The following is a 21,031-nucleotide window of genomic DNA, read 5'->3' as shown; positions in this document are numbered from 1 at the left end:
AGTTATGAAGCATGTGTTTGCAGCGCATGGTCAGAAAAGCTTGAGGAGGCTGGGAGAGAGCACACAAATAAGCAAGGATTAAGAATAACCAGCAGAGAGAAAGCTGGCAAGGAGCTCTTGGCAGCTCCAATAATAATAGTCCAAGCCCCACATAAATTACACCACTGTTAACATTCCCTATGTGAGGGATGCTCCATGGGTCTGTCTGCCAGACTGGGCGAGGAGATGGTCTCTCTGGTGGGACCTTTGTTCTTTATCACTCCTCTCACTGCACGTCTAAAGCTGGAGCCTGGTGGGGGAGAAAAGCAGCTTGGTTTGCTTAAACCTCCTCATTCACATCAAGCAGCATCAGCACTGAGGGGTCCACCTGCCCGGCAGGACCTTCTCTTCTCCAGTGCCTTGTTTCAGCTGTAACAGAGCCCAATTCCACTGACCACTACAACTACTCCTAATAGTAGTCCTGTTACTTTTACATCACTGGTAGAGCACCTCATGATCCCGTTGTAGATGAGGACCACACATCAGCTCATCCCCAGTAACCCCTGAATACATTCACTGCGTGAAGAGCAGCACACAGAAGATCCAAGTGAGCCTTTATGCTCCTGCAGGTCCCACAACACAGCCACCAAGGGCACCTTCCCCTTTGAGGGACCAGTTCTCCTCTCAGAAGAAGAATATGAGACAGAGAGTTCAGTACAGCTCAAAATGCACTTCCAAATGGTGGGCTCCTGCCTACGTCCAGGGAGCTCCAACAGAGAGGAAAAGCCTCAATGTTACTGCCCTTGGCCAACTTCTGCCAGCTCAGAACAAAAGGAACGCTTCAAAACACGAAGCTTGAGCTGGAAAAAGTTAGAAAGAGCAAGAAAGTGAGGAAAAAAACCCCACTCAGCCACAACGTGCAAGTTTCCTGTGGGAAAATCCGAATGGATTCCCTTTTTGTTTTGGTGGAAAGCTGTCAAAGAAGGGATTTTTCCCATAACTCACTTCCAGGGGAAATGCTGGAGTTGCAGCCAGCTCTATTCTAAAGCTCTTCAGTTTGCAGTGTTAGGCTGGGAATAGAATAAGCTTCTTTGGAAGAGTGTCTTTCTCTCCTAATAGAGGTGGGTTTAGGAGCAGCATGAGCAGTGAGCAGCACTTTGAAGCCATCTGTCAATGGGAGATACAGCAGCACAGCTTAGAAACGTCAGCAGGAGCTTTTAGAGCCCAATTGAGCTCCTGTTCCCTTCTCCAAGCTATTCCCTTTGCCATATTTCTCACAGATGAATTATTCCTTGTTCTCAAAGAGATGAGAAAGCTCCTGTAGGTGTGTTTCTGCTGCTCATGTCCACTTCAAGTGTGGTCTATCAAACCTGGGCCAAGAAATCACTTCTTCATCCTCTGATCACTGAAAACGAGCAGCACGGAGCTGGGTTTGACAAGAGATCCCCATCCAAGTCTCACCACTGAGTATTCATCACATCTCACTGAGTAACTTGTCTGGAGGTTCCTCTCCATTTGCTCACTGGGAAAAGCAAGCAAAAACTCACATGGAAGGAAGCAAACCTGGCCACAAAGAGAAATCCAGGGGTTGCTGAAGTCAAATCCTTGCTTTCCTGGACTACTTGGAAGGCCCATCCCATAGCACTCCGCTTGCCAGAGCTGTTGATCACAGTGTATACCTAGGGACTGGATCAGCTCCATGCAACAAGGAACACTGGGCATTTTTAGCCCAGCTTCCTCCAGGAACTTCCCTCTTCTCCTCTGGAACTGTCTGCGTTTGCAGCACTCGGTACCATATCCCATGCTCGGAATTGGCAGGGAGATGAAAGAAGCCTGTAGCTCTTGCCTTCCCAAAGCATTGCAGAAGGATCATGTCATGGCTAATCCCTCCCCCAGCACCTATCACTTATTGTTACGAGAAAATACATCACTTTGGAAGCAGGAAAGGTCTTTTTTCATCTCAAGATTGTCTCCACTTACAAGCTCCAGTAACATTAAACCCTTCTCTCCAGTAACATCAGCCCCACTGGGCATCTGATCTCACCAGCTCCTTCCAGAGCCACGGAAGTGCCGGCAGACAGGAATACAGGATCCAGGAATCCAGACTCCATGGGACAGGGAGACTACCTTGTGTTCTGATAACACACAGCACAAGGAAGAAAGAGCCTCAGGGAGTTTCCAGTCAGTGAAGCCTTACAGCTGGATGAGAGCAAACACAAGGCTCTGTGGTTACAGCTGAGGAGGGAACGCATCTCTTCCCTTGGAGATACCATCTGGGCCAATCTACAGTAAGCTGAGAGGGGCTGAGGTTACTGAAACACCCTTAGAGAGTCACCAAGAGCTAAACCCCCCCTTCTCCAATGACTTCTACCCTTTTCCCAGGCACTGCTTTAAGTTCTGCAGCAAAGTTTGCTCACCATCACCCTATAGAGAGCCTGGTCCCCACGACTGGATCCTCTCTGCTCCTTCATCAGTCACCATTTGCAGACACTCTCGAAACAGCCCTGCAGCATCCCCTCACTCGTGTAACCACTGCAGGTATAAAGCAGATGCTTACCAATGCTTACCAAGGGAGGAACAGTGACCAGATACAAGCTTGGGGTAAACAGAAGGAACTTATTTCATAGAATGGTTTGGGTTGGAAGGGACCTTAAAGCCCATCCAGCTCCAACCCCCTGCCATGGGCAGGGACCCCTTCCACTGGAGCAGCTTGCTCCAAGCCCCTGTGTCCAACCTGGCCTTGAGCACTGCCAGGGATGGGGCAGCCACAGCTTCTCTGGGCACCCTGTGCCAGCGCCTCAGCACCCTCACAGGGAAGAGCTCATCTCAGTCTCCCCTCGGGCAGGTTAAAGCCATTCCCCTTGGCCTGTCCCTACAGACCCTTGTCCCAAGCCCCTCTCCAGGTTTCCTGCAGCCCCTTTAGGCACTGGAGCTGCTCTCAGGTCTCCCCTTCAGGAGCCTTCTCTTGTCCAGGCTGCCCCAGCCCAGCTCTCTCAGCCTGGCTCCAGAGCAGAGCTGCTCCAGCCCTCGCAGCATCACCATTGCCTCCTCTGGCCTCGCTCCAACAGCTCCACATCCCTCTTGCCTCCTTGTTGCAATGCAGAGGGGATAAGCAAACCCCAGGGACCCAGCTCCCAGCCCTGTGGTGTATCCAGCCTGGGAATACCAGGAATTTCGCCTGCTCCATGGCTCCTTGCCACAACTCACAGCAATGGTGCTTCAGGGGCTGTGCTTTCTTCCCATAGACGAGCTGCCTGTGCACATTCCCAAACAAAGCATTACACTATGTGAAAAGAAGGCCCAAGCCCTGCAAAGCCCATCCCACTGGCTAAGGCAGGAAATATCTCCCATCATCTCAGCTAATCCTCCACCAATACAATGAGAAATGATGTCCACCAGCCGCCAAGAAGATTATGAAGTGAAGAACACAAATCCTGCACCGCCCATTGCAACGGAGCCAAGGGCAATAAAAGGGGAAATACAAACTGCAGCCAATGGTTGGGAGGAGGAGGGGGTGAGGAGAAGCAGCAAACAGCCATCAGCAAAGCCTTACTGGTGGAATACAGGTGGTTGGTGATGGAACAGCCTCGGCCCAGCTCTTCAAGAGGCACCAGCATCCCTTTTGCTGCACCAATGAGGCTGGTTTGGGGGGAAACAGTTGACAAATAGACAGGAGAGGGCACGACAAGTCTCTGATGGTAAAGTAAAGCAGATTTGAGCACACAAAGCTGTCATACGCAACTCAGTACCGTGTTTGCCACCTTCACACGGGATGCCCTGTGTGCTCAACAGCTTCTTACGTTTGGCTACAAAGGATCCACAGGCTTGAGTTGATGGTACAAACCACGACCTGCCTCCAGCTAACACAGGGCTGCAGGAAACATCACCAGCAGGGTCCTACCTGTGCATCCCACCCCAGAAACACTGATTTCCCCCCTTTCCTCAGCACTTTCAACTAACAGATTGGTTTTCAGCACAAAAAATGCAATGAGAAGAACCATTTGCAACTGCTTTGCTAACTCCATTCAGCGTGCTGGTGATGCTTAGGAGTCTCAGTACCAGGATATGAAGAGTTACCTGGGACAACAGCTACTTTATGGACTATGGCATTTGGATGCTGGGGATGCAGTATCTCCCTCCTCCTCCTCCTCTCTCCAGTGTTCAGGAAGGGCTGTGAAACTAAACAAGGCACTTGGATAGACAACACTGAGGGAAACTTGGCATCTGCTTCAATACCAGCCTCCAAGAAGCATTTCCCAGGTTGAAGGGCTTGTTTTGAGAGGCAGTTTTCCTTGAGATTGCTTTGGTTTGGTTCCCAACAAGTGCATTTAAGGCAAATACATTTAACTCTTCCATGAAAAATAAACCCCTTTATCTTTATGCCTGGATTCAGTTAAACCCAAGGGTTTGAAGCTTCAGGGGCAACATGGTATAATGTGAGGTGTCCCTGCCCATGGCAGGGGGCTGGAACTGGATGAGCTTAAGGTCCTTCCCAAGCCAAACCAGGCTGCGATTCCATGCTTTAACACTGTCAAGCCCACCCTTACCATTCACATCTTCCATTTGACCTCCTCAACACTGGTCTCATCCTGACCCCTGTGCCATAGGGAATCCTTAACAGTGCCAAGTGAGGCCAAACCATGAGGTGCTTCATCCTCCACCACCTGCATAGCTTTTAGTAACAAAGAATAGAAGAGAACCCTGTTTTTCCTCTGCTTCCAGCTTGCTGACACCCAATATTACATCAGCAGCTCCCTATGTATGCTGGTTTATCCTGACAGCTTAAGCCAGGCTTAATCCCCTGCACAAACACAGGCCTGGGAAACCAGCACGATGTGGTTTAGCTTGTTGTTTGCCCACAGTTTCGATACCAAAGCAGAGATGCTGGTACCCTGCAGAGCACAGTCTCTCCTTGGTGACCTTTGCATTGCTGTCTCTCCTTCCCACGCTGGGATGTTAAGTGATCCCCCCTCTTCAGGGCAACATTCCGACTCACATCCTGCTTCCCAACACCACCAGGCACTCATGTTCCTCCCAGACATTTGGAAACACCTTATTTTGGGCTAAGAGATGAAGGGAAAGATGGGGTTTGCAGTCAGAAGCCTTTGGGGAGACCGAGGCACTGGTGTCTTGGAGCACAATCAATGCCTGGCTCTCGTTTCCAGCCAGCTCCCATTGATTCTGCTTAGAAGATGGGGCCATTTCATTACAGCGCAGCAACAGACATGAAGATGTGGCAAAGTCTGGGACTGGGCCCCCTCCACAGCATCACTATTAGGGCAATGATAACAGAAAGAGGATGTTCCCTCCCAGAGCCTCAAGAGACAGCCCAGAGCAAAGGATCAGCACTAGCACTGGCTGCTGGGGCTCAGAGCTTACCCAGGAGTCTCACACAGTGCTGGGAAGGAGCTGAGCATCCCAGTACTCATCCCTCCCACGTGCTGGGATTCAGCACCTCTTCTCCCTGCACCTTCCCCACTAGCAGGGCCATGCAGGTTTGGAGACTGAAGGCATCTCATAGAGGGAAGGGCCCTGTTGCTACTCATGTTATCATCAAATCCTCCAGTTTCATTAGTATTTGACATCGAGCCCTGGTTTATAACAACTCCCAGCTCAAACATCTTCCTTTCTGCACACTGGACACTGCACATTGTTCTGTAACACATCATTCAAATCCTATGGGAACACTCAAGTGATTCCAGCAACACTGAAGCAACCCAGCACCTTCCAGGAAATCTTAAAGGTGTTTTCCTTAAGCAGAATGAACAAATCCTTTGCAACAGAGTGACCTATTCCAGTGTTTGGGGATTGGATTCCCATTGTGGCCCTATTGCCAAGTTTTCCATATGAGTTATAGTGAGGAGGTGGCACAGATGGAACTCACATCCTTGCCTGAGATCAGCCACAGGCTCCAAGGTGACAGGGTGAGGCAGGAGAGGCCCAATTCCCACCTCTGCTGTGAAGCAGACCCGTTTTCTCCTGGAAGATGTAGCAAAAGGCTGGTTTCCAGAGGGAAGGTGCCACCAGGCTCATTCTCCATCACTCCCTGGGTGTGCTTAACTCTTTATGTAGAGCTTAAGATGCACATATGGCTGACTTGGACACCTAAGTGTGGATGTGCAACACAAGGTCACAGGGACTGTTTCTCTCCTCATGGTTACGGGCAAGATGCTCAGGGAGCAGGTTGGTGTGAATTGGGCTCTATTTATGGTGAACTTGCCCCAGATTTCTATCTCTGGATCTATTATAATAGATTAAACCCTGGGACAGCACATAATCCATTAAGAGATGATCCCATCCAAGCCATTAACCGGAAAAGCCATCAGAAGCATGCAGGGAAGCTCTGGGCATGCTTTTATTCCCAAACAGCTTACCTGCTGCACTATAAAGCTTTTCATCTCCATACAGGTGTCCAGAACACACCATTAGGCTGAGGAAGTTGGGGCTGTTCAGCCTGGAGAAGAGAAGGCTGCGTGGGGACCTAATAGCAGCCTTCCAGTATCTGAAGGGGGCCTATAGGGATGCTGGGGAGGGACTCTTAATCAGGGGCTGTAGTGACAGGACAAGGGGTAACGGGTTAAAACTGAAACAGGGGAAGTTTAGATTGGATCTAAGGAGGAAATTTTTTCCTGTTAGGGTGGTGAGGCACTGGAATGGGTTGCCCAGGGAGGTTGTGAGTGCTCCATCCCTGGCAGTGTTCAAGGCCAGGTTGGATGAAGCCTTGGGTGGGATGGTTCAGTGTGAGGTGTCCCTGCCCATGGCAGGGGGGTTGGAACTGGGTGATCTTGAGGTCCTTTCCAATCCTAACTATTCTATGATTCTATGATTTACACCCAGGCTACCGTTAAACTGTCTAAAGCAGGGAGAAAAGCATCCTTATAGGAAGCTGGAAGCCACCTCTGCTTCCTATTGACACTCACTGAGCTCCCAGTCTGCACACAGTTGCTTTTCAGCTATAGAGTGCCAGAAGCAGCTCTCCCACATCCAGCACAGTGCTCCCTCTTTTACAAGGTTCAGACACCTCCTGTGATAAAGCACAAGCAGCAGCAGAAGTGATGCAGCAGATGTTTCCCTATGACACCCTGCCAACACGATGCTCGGCTCTAAACCACCACGTACAGAGCACTCCCCCTCGCTCACCAGTTTGGCCAAGCCAGCCACCAGTTTGGCCAAGCCATCCTCCTTCCTATTTCATGCAGGACTCACTGAGTTTTCCATGACTAGAGACCTCAACACCCACACTGCACCACTTTGCCCACTTGCTCCCACTCCCTGTCTGTGGCCGATGATTTTCCGCATCCCACTTCCACAAGTTTTCCCAGAACACAAGCTCACTGGGATGCGCAATGCCAGTCCCTCCACTGGTGAGCCAAGCTCTGCACAGCCATGTGGCAGTAATTAAAGGATGATTTCCATTCTGCCTCTGTTTTGCTGCTGCTTCCCCTAAATCACTGCTCCTTTGTCTGCTTCCTCTCCTACTATTTCTGTGCTAGCAGCGTCTCACCAAGGAGAGCGTCCATGGGACTCACTCTGGGTTAAACTCTACCAGCATAAAGAGGTTGCCTGAGCTTGGAGATGAAGGCACTCTCCATCCTCCCACTAAGCCGTACTCTTCACTGCAGAAAAGCCTTTTGCCCCTCCTGCCTTTTCTCTCTGGACCAATGCTATGTCCAACCTCAGAGCAGCTCCCAGTGCCTAAACGGGATACAGAAAACCTTTGGACAAGGGCCTGTAGGGACAGGCCAAGGGGAATGGCTTGAACCTGCCCGAGGGAAGACTGAGCTGAGCTCTTAGGCAGAAGCTCTTCCCTGTGAGGGTGCTGAGGCGCTGGCACAGGGTGCCCAGAGAAGCTGTGGCTGCCCCATCCCTGGCAGTGCTCAAGGCCAGGTTGGACACAGGGGCTTGGAGCAAGCTGCTCCAGTGGAAGGGGTCCCTGCCCATGGCAGGGGGTTGGAACTGGATGAGCTTTAAGGCCCCTTCCAACCCAAACCAGCCTGGGATGATAATTTCCACATCATTCCATCTCCTTGGCTCTCGTTCCATCTCTGTGGGACAGACCCCTCAAGTAACTCTAAAGGAACAACCCCCCCCACTCCTTAACAACAGGACTGGCTCAATGCCATGAGTACCACCACAATTAGCCAAGCAAATAAAGGAATATATCCACAGCACCCAGGCATCATAACCCTACAAACAACAACTACGTTTGAGAGGAAGCCGTGGGCTTTATTTGTATCATGCCATGATGAAATAGCTCCTAATCCAACAGGAACTAAGGAGGATGTTAAGCCACAGCCAGTAAATGAGGTCTTTTGAAAGCAGCAAAGCCCAGAGAACTTGTATCTGAGATTTAAAAGGGACCTGGCCAAAGAGTGCTCTGAATCATTAATGTGGGCTTGCAATAGGGCTTTGGAACACTGCAAGAAAGCTCGTGTTGTGCCAGAGTTTGAAGAGGATAGAAACAGGATGACCCACATCATTCTCCACCTGTGACCCTGACTCTATTCCAGGTGGAATAATGCAACAGCTGTAAAAGAACTTCATTAAGAAAGCATTAAAGGAGGGTAACAGCAAATGCCAGCAGCTCTGGGTTTATAGGAAGCAGATTGGTCACTAAGTTGGGGAATTTAGGGGGAGCTGAACGTGTTCCTGAAGCTGCATGTAAAAGGAGAACAGAGTTTACACAAGCTGAAGCCAGCTGAGGCCTTACAAAACCCCAGCCTTCCAATCCCTGCACAAGGGCTACCCAAACAGTTACAGCATCCCTGCATGAGCCAGGAAACCCTGGAGAAGGATGGGAGCTCCTCCGAGGGCTGTGGAAAGGCACAACTGCATTGGGAAAGGAGCAGCCATCAGAGGAATTTCCCCAGTGTGAAGTGCACAACATCATCACTCCCAGCCCTGGATTTCCTTGGCTCAACACCTCCACCTCGGAGAAGCCCATTGGCTTCCAACCCCTTTTGTCATCAGTGCAGCAGCAACAGGACATCGGTAACAGCTTCATTTACTTGCACCCAACCCCATAAAACTGAAGGCCAAGTGTCAAGAGCAGCGATGCTTCCAGGTACGCAGCAGAAGATGTGCCTCTGATGCTCAGACACGGCAGCGAGAGCCAGCACAGAGCAGCATCCTGCTGGTAAGGGCCTAGTAAATTCATTCCACATCAGGCAGGTTTTGAGTCCTTGCCCAAGAAATGTGGGGGGAAAAGCTGCTGTTTGTGTCATGCTCTGCTGTGAAGCAATGGGGGATGAAGAGCCAAACTGCCTCATGCTTCTAGGTCTGATGTTACACAAAGGATGAGCTCCATCTCCAGCAGCATCTCTGCCCTCCTCCCTCGCCCAGCCTGGGAGGTGAGCTATGGTGTGACCTTTAGCAAAGAGCCACTTTTCCACCCCAGGAGCCAAACACAGCCACAACCCTGTCATCTCCCTCTTGATGCATTGCTGCATGGAATCCCTGCCAGCTCCAGGTGGAGCAGGGGCACGTTGGGACGAAAAGCCATGTTTGACCCGAAATGCACACAGCACATGGGGCATCATCCCCTTCTTGCCAAGCACCTGGGCATCGGAAGGGCTCTGAACAATCCCTGAATCCCCCTGATGGTCGTTGCTGAGCCCACATGATTTCATCTCAGTTCCTGTTATGTTTTTTGGGAGTCAAGAGTAACGTTCATTTTCCATATCTTGTGGTTTCGGGAGGGTGGGAATGAATTCTCTTGCTGTGAGTTGCTGAGGTATCAGTAAACCCAACCCAGCAGCGGTGAAGCCATTGAGCAATGCAGGAGACGGGGCAAAGACTCACACCATTGTGACACATCAGGAGGTCCTAAATGTCAAGTTAGAACCACCTGGGCCTGCAGATACTGCTTATGGTCATGACACATCTACTCAGAGAAGTTGCCTCAACTCAGTACTTGTGCAGAATGACTTCATCTGCCTTTCTACCTTTGGTTTCATATAAGGATGCAAAATGCCAATAGAAATGTGCCCTTCAGGGCACCAGGAACCAAGAAACCTCCCAAATCCTGCAGGAAACCAGCATTTCAACAGACAAGGCCAGGTTGGATGGGGGCTTGGAGCAACCTGCTCTAGTGGAAGGTGTCCCTATTCCTGGCTGGAACTGGATGAGCTTTAAGGCCCCTTCAACTCAACCCAGTCTGATCCTATGGGAAGTGATGTCCCTCCACTGTGCTGTCTCCTCCTGAAGGTCTTCCTCTGATGCGGCTCTGTTAGGCTATGTCAGAGCATTACAACACATACCTGAGCCACCGAAGCTGCTTTTGGGCTCAGGTTTTATCCAGCTCATCCCCCGGTTAGAACTCCAGCTCCATGTATTTTCCCAACTGATCCTTGGGAATTCTATGGGTTGGAATAACGAGGAAGGGCACAAGAAATGGTGTGCCCCAAAGCCCGAATGCTTCCTGAAGGTGGTTCAAGCTACTTTCCTCCTTCACCTCCGAGTTTCCCTCTTGTGTTTTCAATGTGTGCTCCTCAGCTGAGCTAAACCCCACTAAAGCCCCCCCAAATCCACAGAAACCCCCCATTTTACCCCATGGCTTTCTGAATGCAGCTCCAGAGGAACACCCCTTTGCTCCTGTAACAAGTGCAGGAAGCAGAGACCTCATTTCAAACTCTACAAGGGGAAATTGCAAGGAATTACCTAACCCTTTCGGAACATGTTTCTATTTGGATTTCACGTCAGATTACTTCCTGGTTTCCAGCACGTATTCCCTGGGCGTCCCCTATCCAATATCAGGCAGGATTAAATCACTGAGCCCTCGAGCTCTCACAAAACCATCTGTACTCATTTGCTGAGCTGCTCCAGGACTCAGCCAAGTGCTGACAGATGCACCAGAGAAGTGCAAAGCTTTTCCCTTTATTAAAACCCAGGTTCCCCGCTCCAAGGCCTGAGCTTCTCCCATGCCAGAGGGATGGAATGACACGCGGCAGCCTTGATCCCGCGCTGTTGTGGATACAAACGCAGGGCTCTGACCTAATGCTTGCTCTGCTGTTCCCAACAGCACATCCAGACTCACACAGGCCAACAAGGTGAGGGGGCTGCAGCCCCTTGCTGCTAGGAGGATCTGACCTGGCTCCAAGGGATATGGTTATTCCAGTTCACCGACCTGGGAATGAAGCACGTCTGGCACCCAGCTCCTCACTTGGTGGACCTGCACTCCATTGCTCACAAGCTTTGCTGCAGCAGTTCCCCATGGAGCTGCCTTCCTCATGAGGAGGGAAGGCAGCAGTTTGGCCTTGCTGGTCCTCATAAGGAACATCAATCCGGTGCTGGAATGAACTGTGAAGGCCCAAAGGGATGAGTTAACACCATCTTTGGTGGCATCTCCGAAGCCTTCCGCACATCCAGAGTTAATGCTACAGGGGAAGCAAGTGGTTTACTGAAGCAAGGAGGAATTGGGTGATATGGTCTAGCTTGGGTGACATGGTCTAGTGTGAGATGTCCCTACCCATGGCAGGGGTTTGGAACCGGATGATCTTAAGGTCCTTTCCAACCCAAACCATTCGATGATCCAAGATGGAGAGCAGCCTTCCCTTGAAAGAAAGAGTCATCTTCCTAGGAAAAGCTCCCTTCCATGGTCAGAAGAATGCCAAGGGAAGGTGCTGTCTGCACACAAGTGGTTTGAGACCTTGGTTTTCAGCTGGTGGGTTTGGAGATCTGGATGCTCCTTGTGCACTTCATATGGGATGCTGAGGAGCTACTGAGGCTTCTCTTGCATTAACAGCAGTAGTAGTTTAAGCGAGAAAGACCAACTTGCATGTGTAACCTCAGGCATGGGCTTAGGCCCAAAAGACTCACCACACCACTCGTCAGCACCATGGATCCCCACACAGGAATGACAGCCCTGTGCCAACGCCGGTGGCTCACAGTGGGCATCCCCCCTCCAGGAAACACTCCTTGGGGATGACACAGTCAAAAAGCAGGGAAAACCCAAACTCCCAGCTCCTTCCTCCAGGATGCAGCCCAGCCAGGGGCATTGGGCAGCCCATTGACAGCCTGGGTCTGCTTTCAATCAGCTTTTATAGCCTGTCAATGTGCTGAATCCCACACAATAAAACCTGGGTCATAAAAGAGCCTTGCAGTGCCAGTGTCTCTTTTCTCCCCCTCTTTTTTCACTTGAGGACAGCTGGGAGGGACAGATCCAGAGGCCAAGTTCGTAACAGTTGATTCCTGAGTGGTTTTTAAACCGCTTGGAATTACAATGGGAATTTTCTGGGGAGAAGAGCCATTTGCAAACGTTACTTCATTCCCAGAGCTGGCTTTCCTCCCAGGAGCTGAACAAGCAAGGAAAGAACAGTTCAGAACTTAGAGAGGCTTCAAGATGGGCTTGACTGGCTTCAAGCTGAACAGGCAGGACCCAGCCTTTAAGTTCCACGCTGATTCTAGGATGCTTTCGCTTATGAAGCTGCCCATAAGAGATGCTGCTGCACAGCACTGCCTTCAGAAGACATCTGAACCTCAAAACCCTCAGCTGCCAAACCTGGCCAGTGAACCCTGTGAGGCTTTGGAATGCAATTCTATAGGGGCTGAGGTCTGAAGCCTTTGGTTTGCATCCCTTCCCAGGGCTGCACTTTAGGGCAGTCCTTAAGGACCATATTTAGCCAGCTTAAATCCCTTCCAAATCCCTGCACGTAGTGAAATGGGGAGCAATGGACATTTAAAAGCAAGCCAGACACTAATAAAGCACCAAGAGGAGACAGAGGGCTGAAGGAGGCTTCGGGGCAGCTAACACTCTATTCCCTGCCTTTAAGATGCAGATAACACTGTTCTCTTCATGTTAGGAGGATAAATCCACTGCCAGTGGTTAACACAGCTCTCAGGATGTGCAGCCCAACTCCCAGCCCCATGGATGCTGTTTGTAATGCCTGCTTATCAGGCAGAGCTTTGATAAAGCTCCTGCAAAGAGCTCTGAGTAAGCAGGAGGCATTTCCCCTGCTCCCATTGCTTGGGCTGTCCGTCAGCCCTTAGGAGAGAGCTGTAAATCCCATGTCCCAGCATGCGGCTAAGGGAGGGAGGTTCCTGCACGTAGGGTGCGAACAGCTGGAGCTCCAGCCAGATGTTCTCCACCGCAGCACAGTGAGCGATGGGGTCTCACGCCGAGATGTCAGCTCTCACTCGTGTTTGCAGGGAGATAAGGCACTAATGACCCCTGTTCACATGGTTCTTGGCAGCAAGGAACATCCAGAGGTCCTGCAGGAAGAGCTGCTCTTTAGCTGTCAGAAAAGCAGCACCAGTTCATGTGAGTTTGGGGGTTTTCATGCTCTGTGTTGTCCCTGGGGTGGGCTGAGGGGAAGAAGTGCCTCCCAAGTCTTCTAGGCTTGATGTTCATGTCTAAACCACGATGGACTGCCTGCTTCAGCTCCTAACAGCACCTCTGAGTGTATCTAAGATGGCATTTGCCAGGTCCCTAAGGAGCAGGATGGGTTCTGATGAAGGCAATGGCATACTCACCAAGGGCACTGCAATGGGGAGAGCAGGATCTGGAGGATCTGGGTCTAATCCCCTCCTGTCTGACCCCAAGAAGGTCTCACATCTTCCCCCATCTGCACAGAGATCACAGAATCCCAGATGATGGATAACCAGCCTGCCTTACCAAGTGGTGAGAATTAACTAGTGCCTGTAAAGCACGCTGAGAGCCTCAGCTGACAGGTAGTATATAACTGCAACCTCCATTATATCATCTCACCATCCCCTTTGCCAAAAACCTGCCTTTGCAGAAGAGATCCAGACACCAAATACGTTCTTAAGTGAGGATGTCTGACAGTAGTTCGGCTATGGAGGGATGTTAAATAGGAATAAGAATGAAACAATACTCATCGTTTGAGGATGCTGTACATCTTCAAAGCACTTCACCAAAACATTAACTGATTAGACCCCAAAGAAATAGCTCACAGATGTTAGAGGGCTCCAGAAGGATGGACCATCATCCATCCTGGCTCCTACAGGGGATGCATGCAATCAAGAGCTCAAAAGAAACAACTTGCAGGCAGTTGAGCTTTTAGTGTTCTTTGGACACCTCAAAGCAGGGTTTGTTGGTAGAAAAAGAACCAGAGGCCTCAGCTCCCTCCTCAATTACAGGGGAAAGTTGCGAGAGAGCCAAAGCCTCATTCAAAGTTCAATGTCACACTGTTAGAACTCCAATTTCAACTTCCCCTCATCACAAAGAGCTGCGTGCCAGGCAGCTGAAGGCATCTATGGTGTGTGCAGCCGCAACCAGGAGGACAGAGGTTGGCCCTCTTGTAGTAAACACAGCGAGCTCATCCAACAGCCCCTTTGGCACTCAGCTGTCTTCATGTAAGCCTGGAGCTCACTCCTGCAAGTCTACATGGAGGTGAAGAGCCAGGACCACCTTCCCCCAGTTCACATCCCTCTCCTCTGCCCCCCTCTCCCACCCCTAAACCAAGCTGTTTCAGGTACATAGCAAAAGGCTTCTTGCTCTAACTGCCTGGTCCAAAGAGCATCAGGGCACTCGCATCTAAATAAACCCAGAAGTGTTATTCCCACATATTGGTTTTCCACCACCGGAGCTGCTTCCTGGCCTGTTCCTTGCAGGCAGATGCCTGGAAAGCCACAAATGTGGAGCTGGGATCTGCAATCACCAGCAAGGTTAAACAAACCCTTACAAAAGGTTGGTTGTCCCAAGCTGCACACTCGCTGAATGCTGTCGCTGCCCCGCTTTGTGGTTTGCTTTCATCCTCTTGTGGTCCCTCAGGAAAACAAGCCCTGAGAAGCCCAAACCCAACCACCACTTTACCACCACTTAAGGAAGCATTAGGCTTGGCTTCTTTAGTCTATCCCTTCCAAAGGCAAAGCAGTGCAGCACAAACACCTCTCCTGAGGGCACATGAGGGCAGATATGCCTTAGCACAGCAGTGGAGAAGGGGTTGAGCACCCACAGAGCATCATTGGTGATAGAACCTGCAGCAACCAGCACGAACCAGCACGCAGAGGTCCAACCGAACTTCATCCCTTTGCATCATTTTGGAGGATGAAGCAAAGGAGAGCAGTGTCCCCCATGGGAAGAGCATCAAGAGGCAGGTCAGGAGTAACATCTGCTTTCCAGATGCCAGTGGCTAAGATGAAGGTAGAGCACCCAACCCTGCATCTCCACGGGGCTCCAGCACACTGGAAGTCAAGGCTTGCTAGGGAAAGGGAAGAGCAGAGCTCTAGTGAAGACACACTGCCACATCCAGAGGGAAGCAGTGTAACCCCTCACCTTCCTCAGGATGAAAGCTCACAGCATGCAGAGTCTCCCAGGAATTTGGGTTTCAGCCTTCCCTACCATATGCATGCTGCGTCCTGGAGAGCATCCTGCCACACATCATCAACATGCCCAAAGAATCCCAAGGTGACTGTGGTGAATGTGGAACCTCCCCTACCCTCAGCTTTACTGAGGGGTATCACTATGTTTGGTAAGCTCTTGATGCTCTGCAAGACAGGAATCACACCTTACACTGTGCTAGATCTTACCTGGGTCTATACAGCTTAATGAAGGTGTTTAAACACACACCCTGCACACCACTTAAGCTTGATGTAGCATCTAGCACACGATCTATTAGAACTATCTATGAGGATGTGCATATGGGCTGAAAACTCACCCCTGCTTTGTGCATGGTACCAAAATAGCCCCATCACATCGCACCAGCTTGAGATATTAGATCTGTGCTGGTATGATGGGACAGTGCTGCACTGGGCAGGAAGGATGCTGCAAGAGGCACTGTGGATGCTGGTGACAAGAAATGCAGCTCTCGTTTAGGTCTTGCAGCATAAAATGTAAAGCAGGCTGTCAGCAGGTCTGAAATACAGCTCACAAACAACCCTGTGTGGGGTATGAGAGTGGGAAGAGCCAAGACCTGTTGCATATCAGCCCTGGAGTGCACAGGCAGAGCTGCATGTGAGCTCCAGGGCAGGTATGAGCCATGGGGCACACACAGAGGCTGATGTGAGGTGCTTGCTGCAGCCCCCCAAGTGCTGCAGAGGGGAGATGTGGAGGGTGCAGCACACACAGCACCTGCTGAGGCCGTGCCTGGATCCTCTCAGCACTCTCAGCCTCTCCCTTGGAAGTCAAAAGCCACCACAAATGGAGTTTCTCCCATCCAAGCCTCACTCCTTCCCCCTCTGAGCTCATCCATGGCTCCGGCACAGCTGCTGGGCTGCCAAGTCCCCCCAGCTCCCTGCAGCACAGAGCAATAGGATGGGGTTGATGCTGGGCCAGATGTTAGACATCACTGCAGGGCTCCAGCAGCCACAGACCAAGCAGGGAGAGAGAAAACCAACCAGCACAAAGCCCTCTGCTCCTTCTCCTCTGCCTGCACATCGTGGTCTCATTGTTACCAGCATCCTTAATGCTCCAAAGCGAGCCCTGGCTCAATGACAGCTCATTAGAAGCACTGCAAAAATACACTGGGTGGGACTAAAGAGCCCAGGGAGGGGCAGGGGATTTATTTCACACCTAAGTGCTTGCTTTCAGTGCAGCTCAGGTCAATACAAGTGGCCTTGGGCCAGTGCCAGTGGACTCCAGTGTGAAATCCCCCTCTCCACCAGGCTGAAGCTCTCAGGGCTGCAGGGCCTGCTGCTACAAGAGGTTTCATGTGTGTTGCTATACAGGCTCTGCTTCTAAGACCTGCAAGCTTAACTCGAAGGCAGGACACCCTCTCCACTAAAAAAGCCCTTTTCTAACTACAGAGAGTTACTCCTGCAACAAAACTCACTGGAAAACGCCCATGTTGGTTAAATTAGAGCACATTGAAGCAGGCAACAATGCCCCTGTGTTTATGGGAAGCATGTTGTCACCCCACAGTGAGCTACCAAACGTCCTCAGCTGACACTAACCAGCAGCAGAAGGACATGTAGAGGATGGAGAGGAGCAGGGCCTAGGAACAACACAAATATCCCTCACCAAGATGGGGAGGCAGAGATGCATCCTGATGCTCAGGATCTACGTGGGCCTGTCACCAGCGTTTGTGGCATCCAAGCCCCATCCCAACCTGATGGACAGGGATAGATCCTGAGCATCAGGATGCATAGATAGGATGCATAGATCAGGATAGATCCTGAGTACCAGGATGCTTAAGAAACATCTCCCCACCTCCTTCCTGCTCTGTAGAAAAGCAGAGCCCTGACCTGTCAGCTCCATACAGCTTTGCAGAAGCAAGGCCAGAGGTTATGCTCCCTGGCAATCAGGCTGCAAGAATTAAAGCCCCATAGCAGAGTTCCAAGCTGTGCCTGCCATCAAATGCCTCCTCAGCCATTCCCACCATCATCTCCCCAGTGCACAGCAGTGATTCTATGCAGAGTGTTTCTCCAGCGCTGAACCCTCCCCATCTCCACTGTTTAGGGCAGCATCTTAACCCTGGTGTGTGGCCATCCCCAACACCCTGCCCTGCCTGGCTTCCAGTAAAGCACTGGGAGAGGAAGGGGATTGCACCTCTGGTGCAGAAGAGGCTCTTGGCTTCGCAGGAGGAGCTATCGTTGCACATGCATCATCTCCCACATCCTCTCAGCACGTTCAGAAACAGCTGACTAGTCACTTACCAGAGCCTGGTCCAGATGAACTCCTCCCTTCCTGTCCTCTGCCTTCCAGAAAGCTGGTCTCTCCCTTTGGAGAAGTCTCTCACCTACAGCAAAGGCTCTGGCTTTGTCAGTGCTGGTGAGAACAGGAGCCACTACAAGCTCTGTGACTCCTTTTCTCCAGCAGAAGCATCCCGACAGCTCCCTACCTTCACTTCAGCCCCAGCTCTGCTTCCCAAACCCCCACTGTCTGCAGGTGGACAACACAAGCCTGTATCTGTCTCAACACTACCCCTGGGCAACTGGTTCCTTCCTCCTCCATTCCTTTATCCTCTGAGGCTTTGCTGCATGCAGAGGACAGATGTCCACGGGACAGATGTCCAGGCTGCTGCCCTGGGGGATGAGGTAAGGCAGGAGGAAATGGGTGCTCCATGCTGCAGGGAAGTACAGCTGGGGCTGTTCCCAGGCTCTGGAGTGCCTGGACTGATAAATACCAGAGCTGGACCTGAAGGAAGGCTGGGCATTCACAGCCAAGCTGCTTGGGAAGAAGCCCTGGCCTTTGTTGCACAATCTCCACTCAAGGCACTCGCTGTACTCAGAGGGAAATCAGGGCTAAGGAAGTACACCCCCTCAGTGCTACAGAGCCCAAAACACAGCTCAGCACAGGCTCCAGCTTCCCACAACTCCCCCCCACACCCAGTGGAAGCCACAGCACGACTGCAGCCTCCCTCGGGGCTCACAGCAGCCTGAAGCTCGCACCAACACAGCAGCCTTTGAAGCCTCAGGGGAGAGCCACAGCAACGAGAACCTGGAGCCTTCACTCCAAACCAACATTAAACACAAACCCAAGTGCTCAAAGGGAAGCGAAAACAGCAAAGCCTTTAGTTGGGAGCTTCACAACATTCAGCAACACAACCTCATGCTTCCTTAGACACTAGCAATTGATAAGGCATACAAAGAGAGCTCCCGTTGGTTCCAACCATCCCCTAAATTCACCCAGATCCTACCTTACCATACACGCAGCAATGCGGATCCAAGCAGGGCTTTCTCTGCTGCATCAAGCTGCCACGTGGTAGCTGAGGATGCTTTGAGTGTTCTAAAAGACCTGGAAACAGAGGGAAAAGAAAGGCTTAAGTCTTCAGAGATAATCCCAGCCTCCTTGCTGCTCCTCAAGCCTTTCACCTCTAAGGTCACTGCAAGCTTCTCCCACAAAGGGGATCTCAAACATACCAAGAGAGCTGCTTCTCTCATCCCTTCCCTAAAGAACTCAGCCTCCACTGAGCCTGGTTTATAAACTCCTCACCCCCCTGCAGGACAGGTTAATGGGAGCCACCGGGTTCCTCCTTCACCTCTGCAGGTGGGGCAGTTTGCTTTGTCAGCTCTCTTCGTCCTTGCTGCAGGCAAGAGGTGGACAGGCAGAGGTGGCCCAGGGAATTGCCTCTGGATCCACTTTAAATCCTCTGTGGCTGATTGGTACCGGGGACTTAGGAAGTGCTGGGGTTTTCCAATGTATCTGAAAAGCCCATAGGATCCCCGTGCAAGAGATCCCATGTGAGTCACACCTAAACCCCCATACAACGCAAACACATTAGCATCCCAGCCTGGTTTGGGTTGGAAGGGACCTTAAAGCTCATCCAGTTCCAACCCCTGCCATGGGCAGGGACACCTTCCACTATACGTAGCATCTCCGTGGCCTCCTCTAGACTCATTCCAGCAGCTCCATGTTTCTCTTTTCTTTTCCCTTCCCCATGTACCAGCCCTGGTTGCATCCCAAAGCCCATCTCCTTTTCCAGCTTCTCTTCCAGGACACAACTGCCACTTGCTGCATGCCTGTACTAGAAGTGAAGAGCCCATTTGCAAAGAGCCTAAAGGGAATCACTTGCAAGCCCTTCCTCTGAAGTATCCAGTGATGTTAAACCATAAATGCTTCGGGAACAAGCTTCACTCTTAGGACTGTTACTGTTCCTTCATGGATCTGGGAAACCCTGTGATAAGCAAGAGGCACTGACGAGCCTGGCACAGGAGAAGGGGTGGGGGCAAAGCTTCTCTTCACCAGGTTTCCCACCTGTGCCTATTGCAGCCGATCTCCTGTGATGGCTCCCATCCTTTGCCTGACACACCGAGCTCTGACATGAAGCAGCCTGCTCTGGAGGGCTGCTGGAGGTCGGGGGGCTGTTGTGGAGCCCCACACAGCTGTTAATCACAGGATCTCTCTGGCTCCCAGCAGCTGTGTGCTGTTTATCTTAGCCTGGATATCTCCTGGCTGAGCCTGGGGAGAGCAGGCTGTGCAGCCAAGGCAAACACAAAGGGGAGACTGCAGTTTGCACACAAGGGTGTGCACGTGTGTGCTGTGTGGGTGTGCACGTACGTGTGCGGGTGTGTGTACACGCAGGCTCTGCTCATAGCCCACTGCTGCGGTTGGAAGGGCTTTGGGTTGAAATCGGTGTGGGATGTGGTGGATGTGTTGGCACATACAGAAGGGAAGTGTAACTGCAGCCCCAAAGCGTGAGCAGCAGGTTCAGGGGGGGATTCTCCCCTTCTGCTGTGCTCTGTGAGACACCCCCTGCAGTCCTGGTCCAGCTCTGGGGCAACAGCACAAGAAGGACGTGGAGCTGTTGGAGCGAGGCCACAGAGATGCTGTGAGGGCTGGAGCAGCTCTGCTCTGGAGCCAGGCTCAGAGAGCTGGGCTGGGGCAGCCTGGACAAGAGAAGGCTCCTGAAGGGGAGACCTGAGAGCAGCTCCAGTGCCTAAAGGGGCTGCAGGAAACCTGGAGAGGGGCTTGGGACAAGGGCCTGTAGGGACAGGCCAAGGGGAATGACTTGAACCTGCCCGAGGGGAGACTGAGATGAGCTCTTAGGCAGAAGCTCTTCCCTGTGAGGGTGCTGAGGCGCTGGCACAGGGTGCCCAGAGAAGCTGTGGCTGCCCCATCCCTGGCAGTGCTCAAGGCCAGGTTGGACACAGGGGCTTGGAGCAAGCTGCTCCAGTGGAAGAGGTCCCTGCGCATGGCAGGGGGTTGGAACTGGATGAGCTTTAGGGTCCCTTCCAGCCCAAACCAGTCTGGGATGCTATGAAATATTATTACCCCTTCATACCAAGAGAGACCAGAATACACAATGACCACAGCTGATCATTTCCAAAGAGCACAAGGACATTCCCAGTCTGACCTCCCCAGTCAGAAAGTGGAGCTGGGGCAGGACTCCTGCCTGGAAACGCGTCCCAGGCAGCAGCAGTTTAGGATGATGCTGTCCCATGAGCGCAGAGCCGAAGCCGTTTTGACAGAGGGAAGGGGTGAGGAGTGGGAAGTTGCACACAACGCGACTGGAAAAACAAAGTCGAGGGCTCAGTTAATAATGTGTGGTCTGAGAAAACAAACACCGCTCCCCATCAAGACCCCAGCTCAAATAAACTCGTGCTCTTGTCATTAAACCCCACCAGCTGCAGCTCTGGTTTCTAGTGTCAAATTTAAAGGGACCATAGAGCAGAGAACACCATCCTTTGGAGCACTTTAAAATCCAGATGTGGC

The 21,031-nt window shown here is 51.5% G+C and overlaps 1 protein-coding gene across 7 annotated transcripts in view; it reads right to left on the bottom strand.

The window, feature by feature from the left end:
- The window catches only part of SNX19 (sorting nexin 19), a 97,334-nt gene that overhangs the window by 44,447 nt on the left and 31,856 nt on the right, over positions 1 to 21,031 (bottom strand). For 5 of the 7 annotated variants that reach the window (XM_065697002.1, XM_065697004.1, XM_065697005.1 and 2 more), the window contains exon 12: positions 18,521 to 18,613. In XM_065697002.1, coding sequence (XP_065553074.1) covers positions 18,521 to 18,613 — 93 coding nt within the window. Of the gene's footprint in view, positions 1 to 17,593; positions 17,616 to 18,515; positions 18,614 to 21,031 lie in introns of those variants that run through there. The other 2 variants (XM_065697008.1, XM_065697009.1) reach the window with 2 other exon arrangements.

The sequence above is a fragment of the Lathamus discolor genome, chromosome 17, assembly GCF_037157495.1.
Source record: "Lathamus discolor isolate bLatDis1 chromosome 17, bLatDis1.hap1, whole genome shotgun sequence".
Taxonomy (NCBI): Eukaryota; Metazoa; Chordata; class Aves; order Psittaciformes; family Psittacidae; genus Lathamus; species Lathamus discolor.
This window is presented reverse-complemented; position numbering and strand designations above follow the sequence as displayed.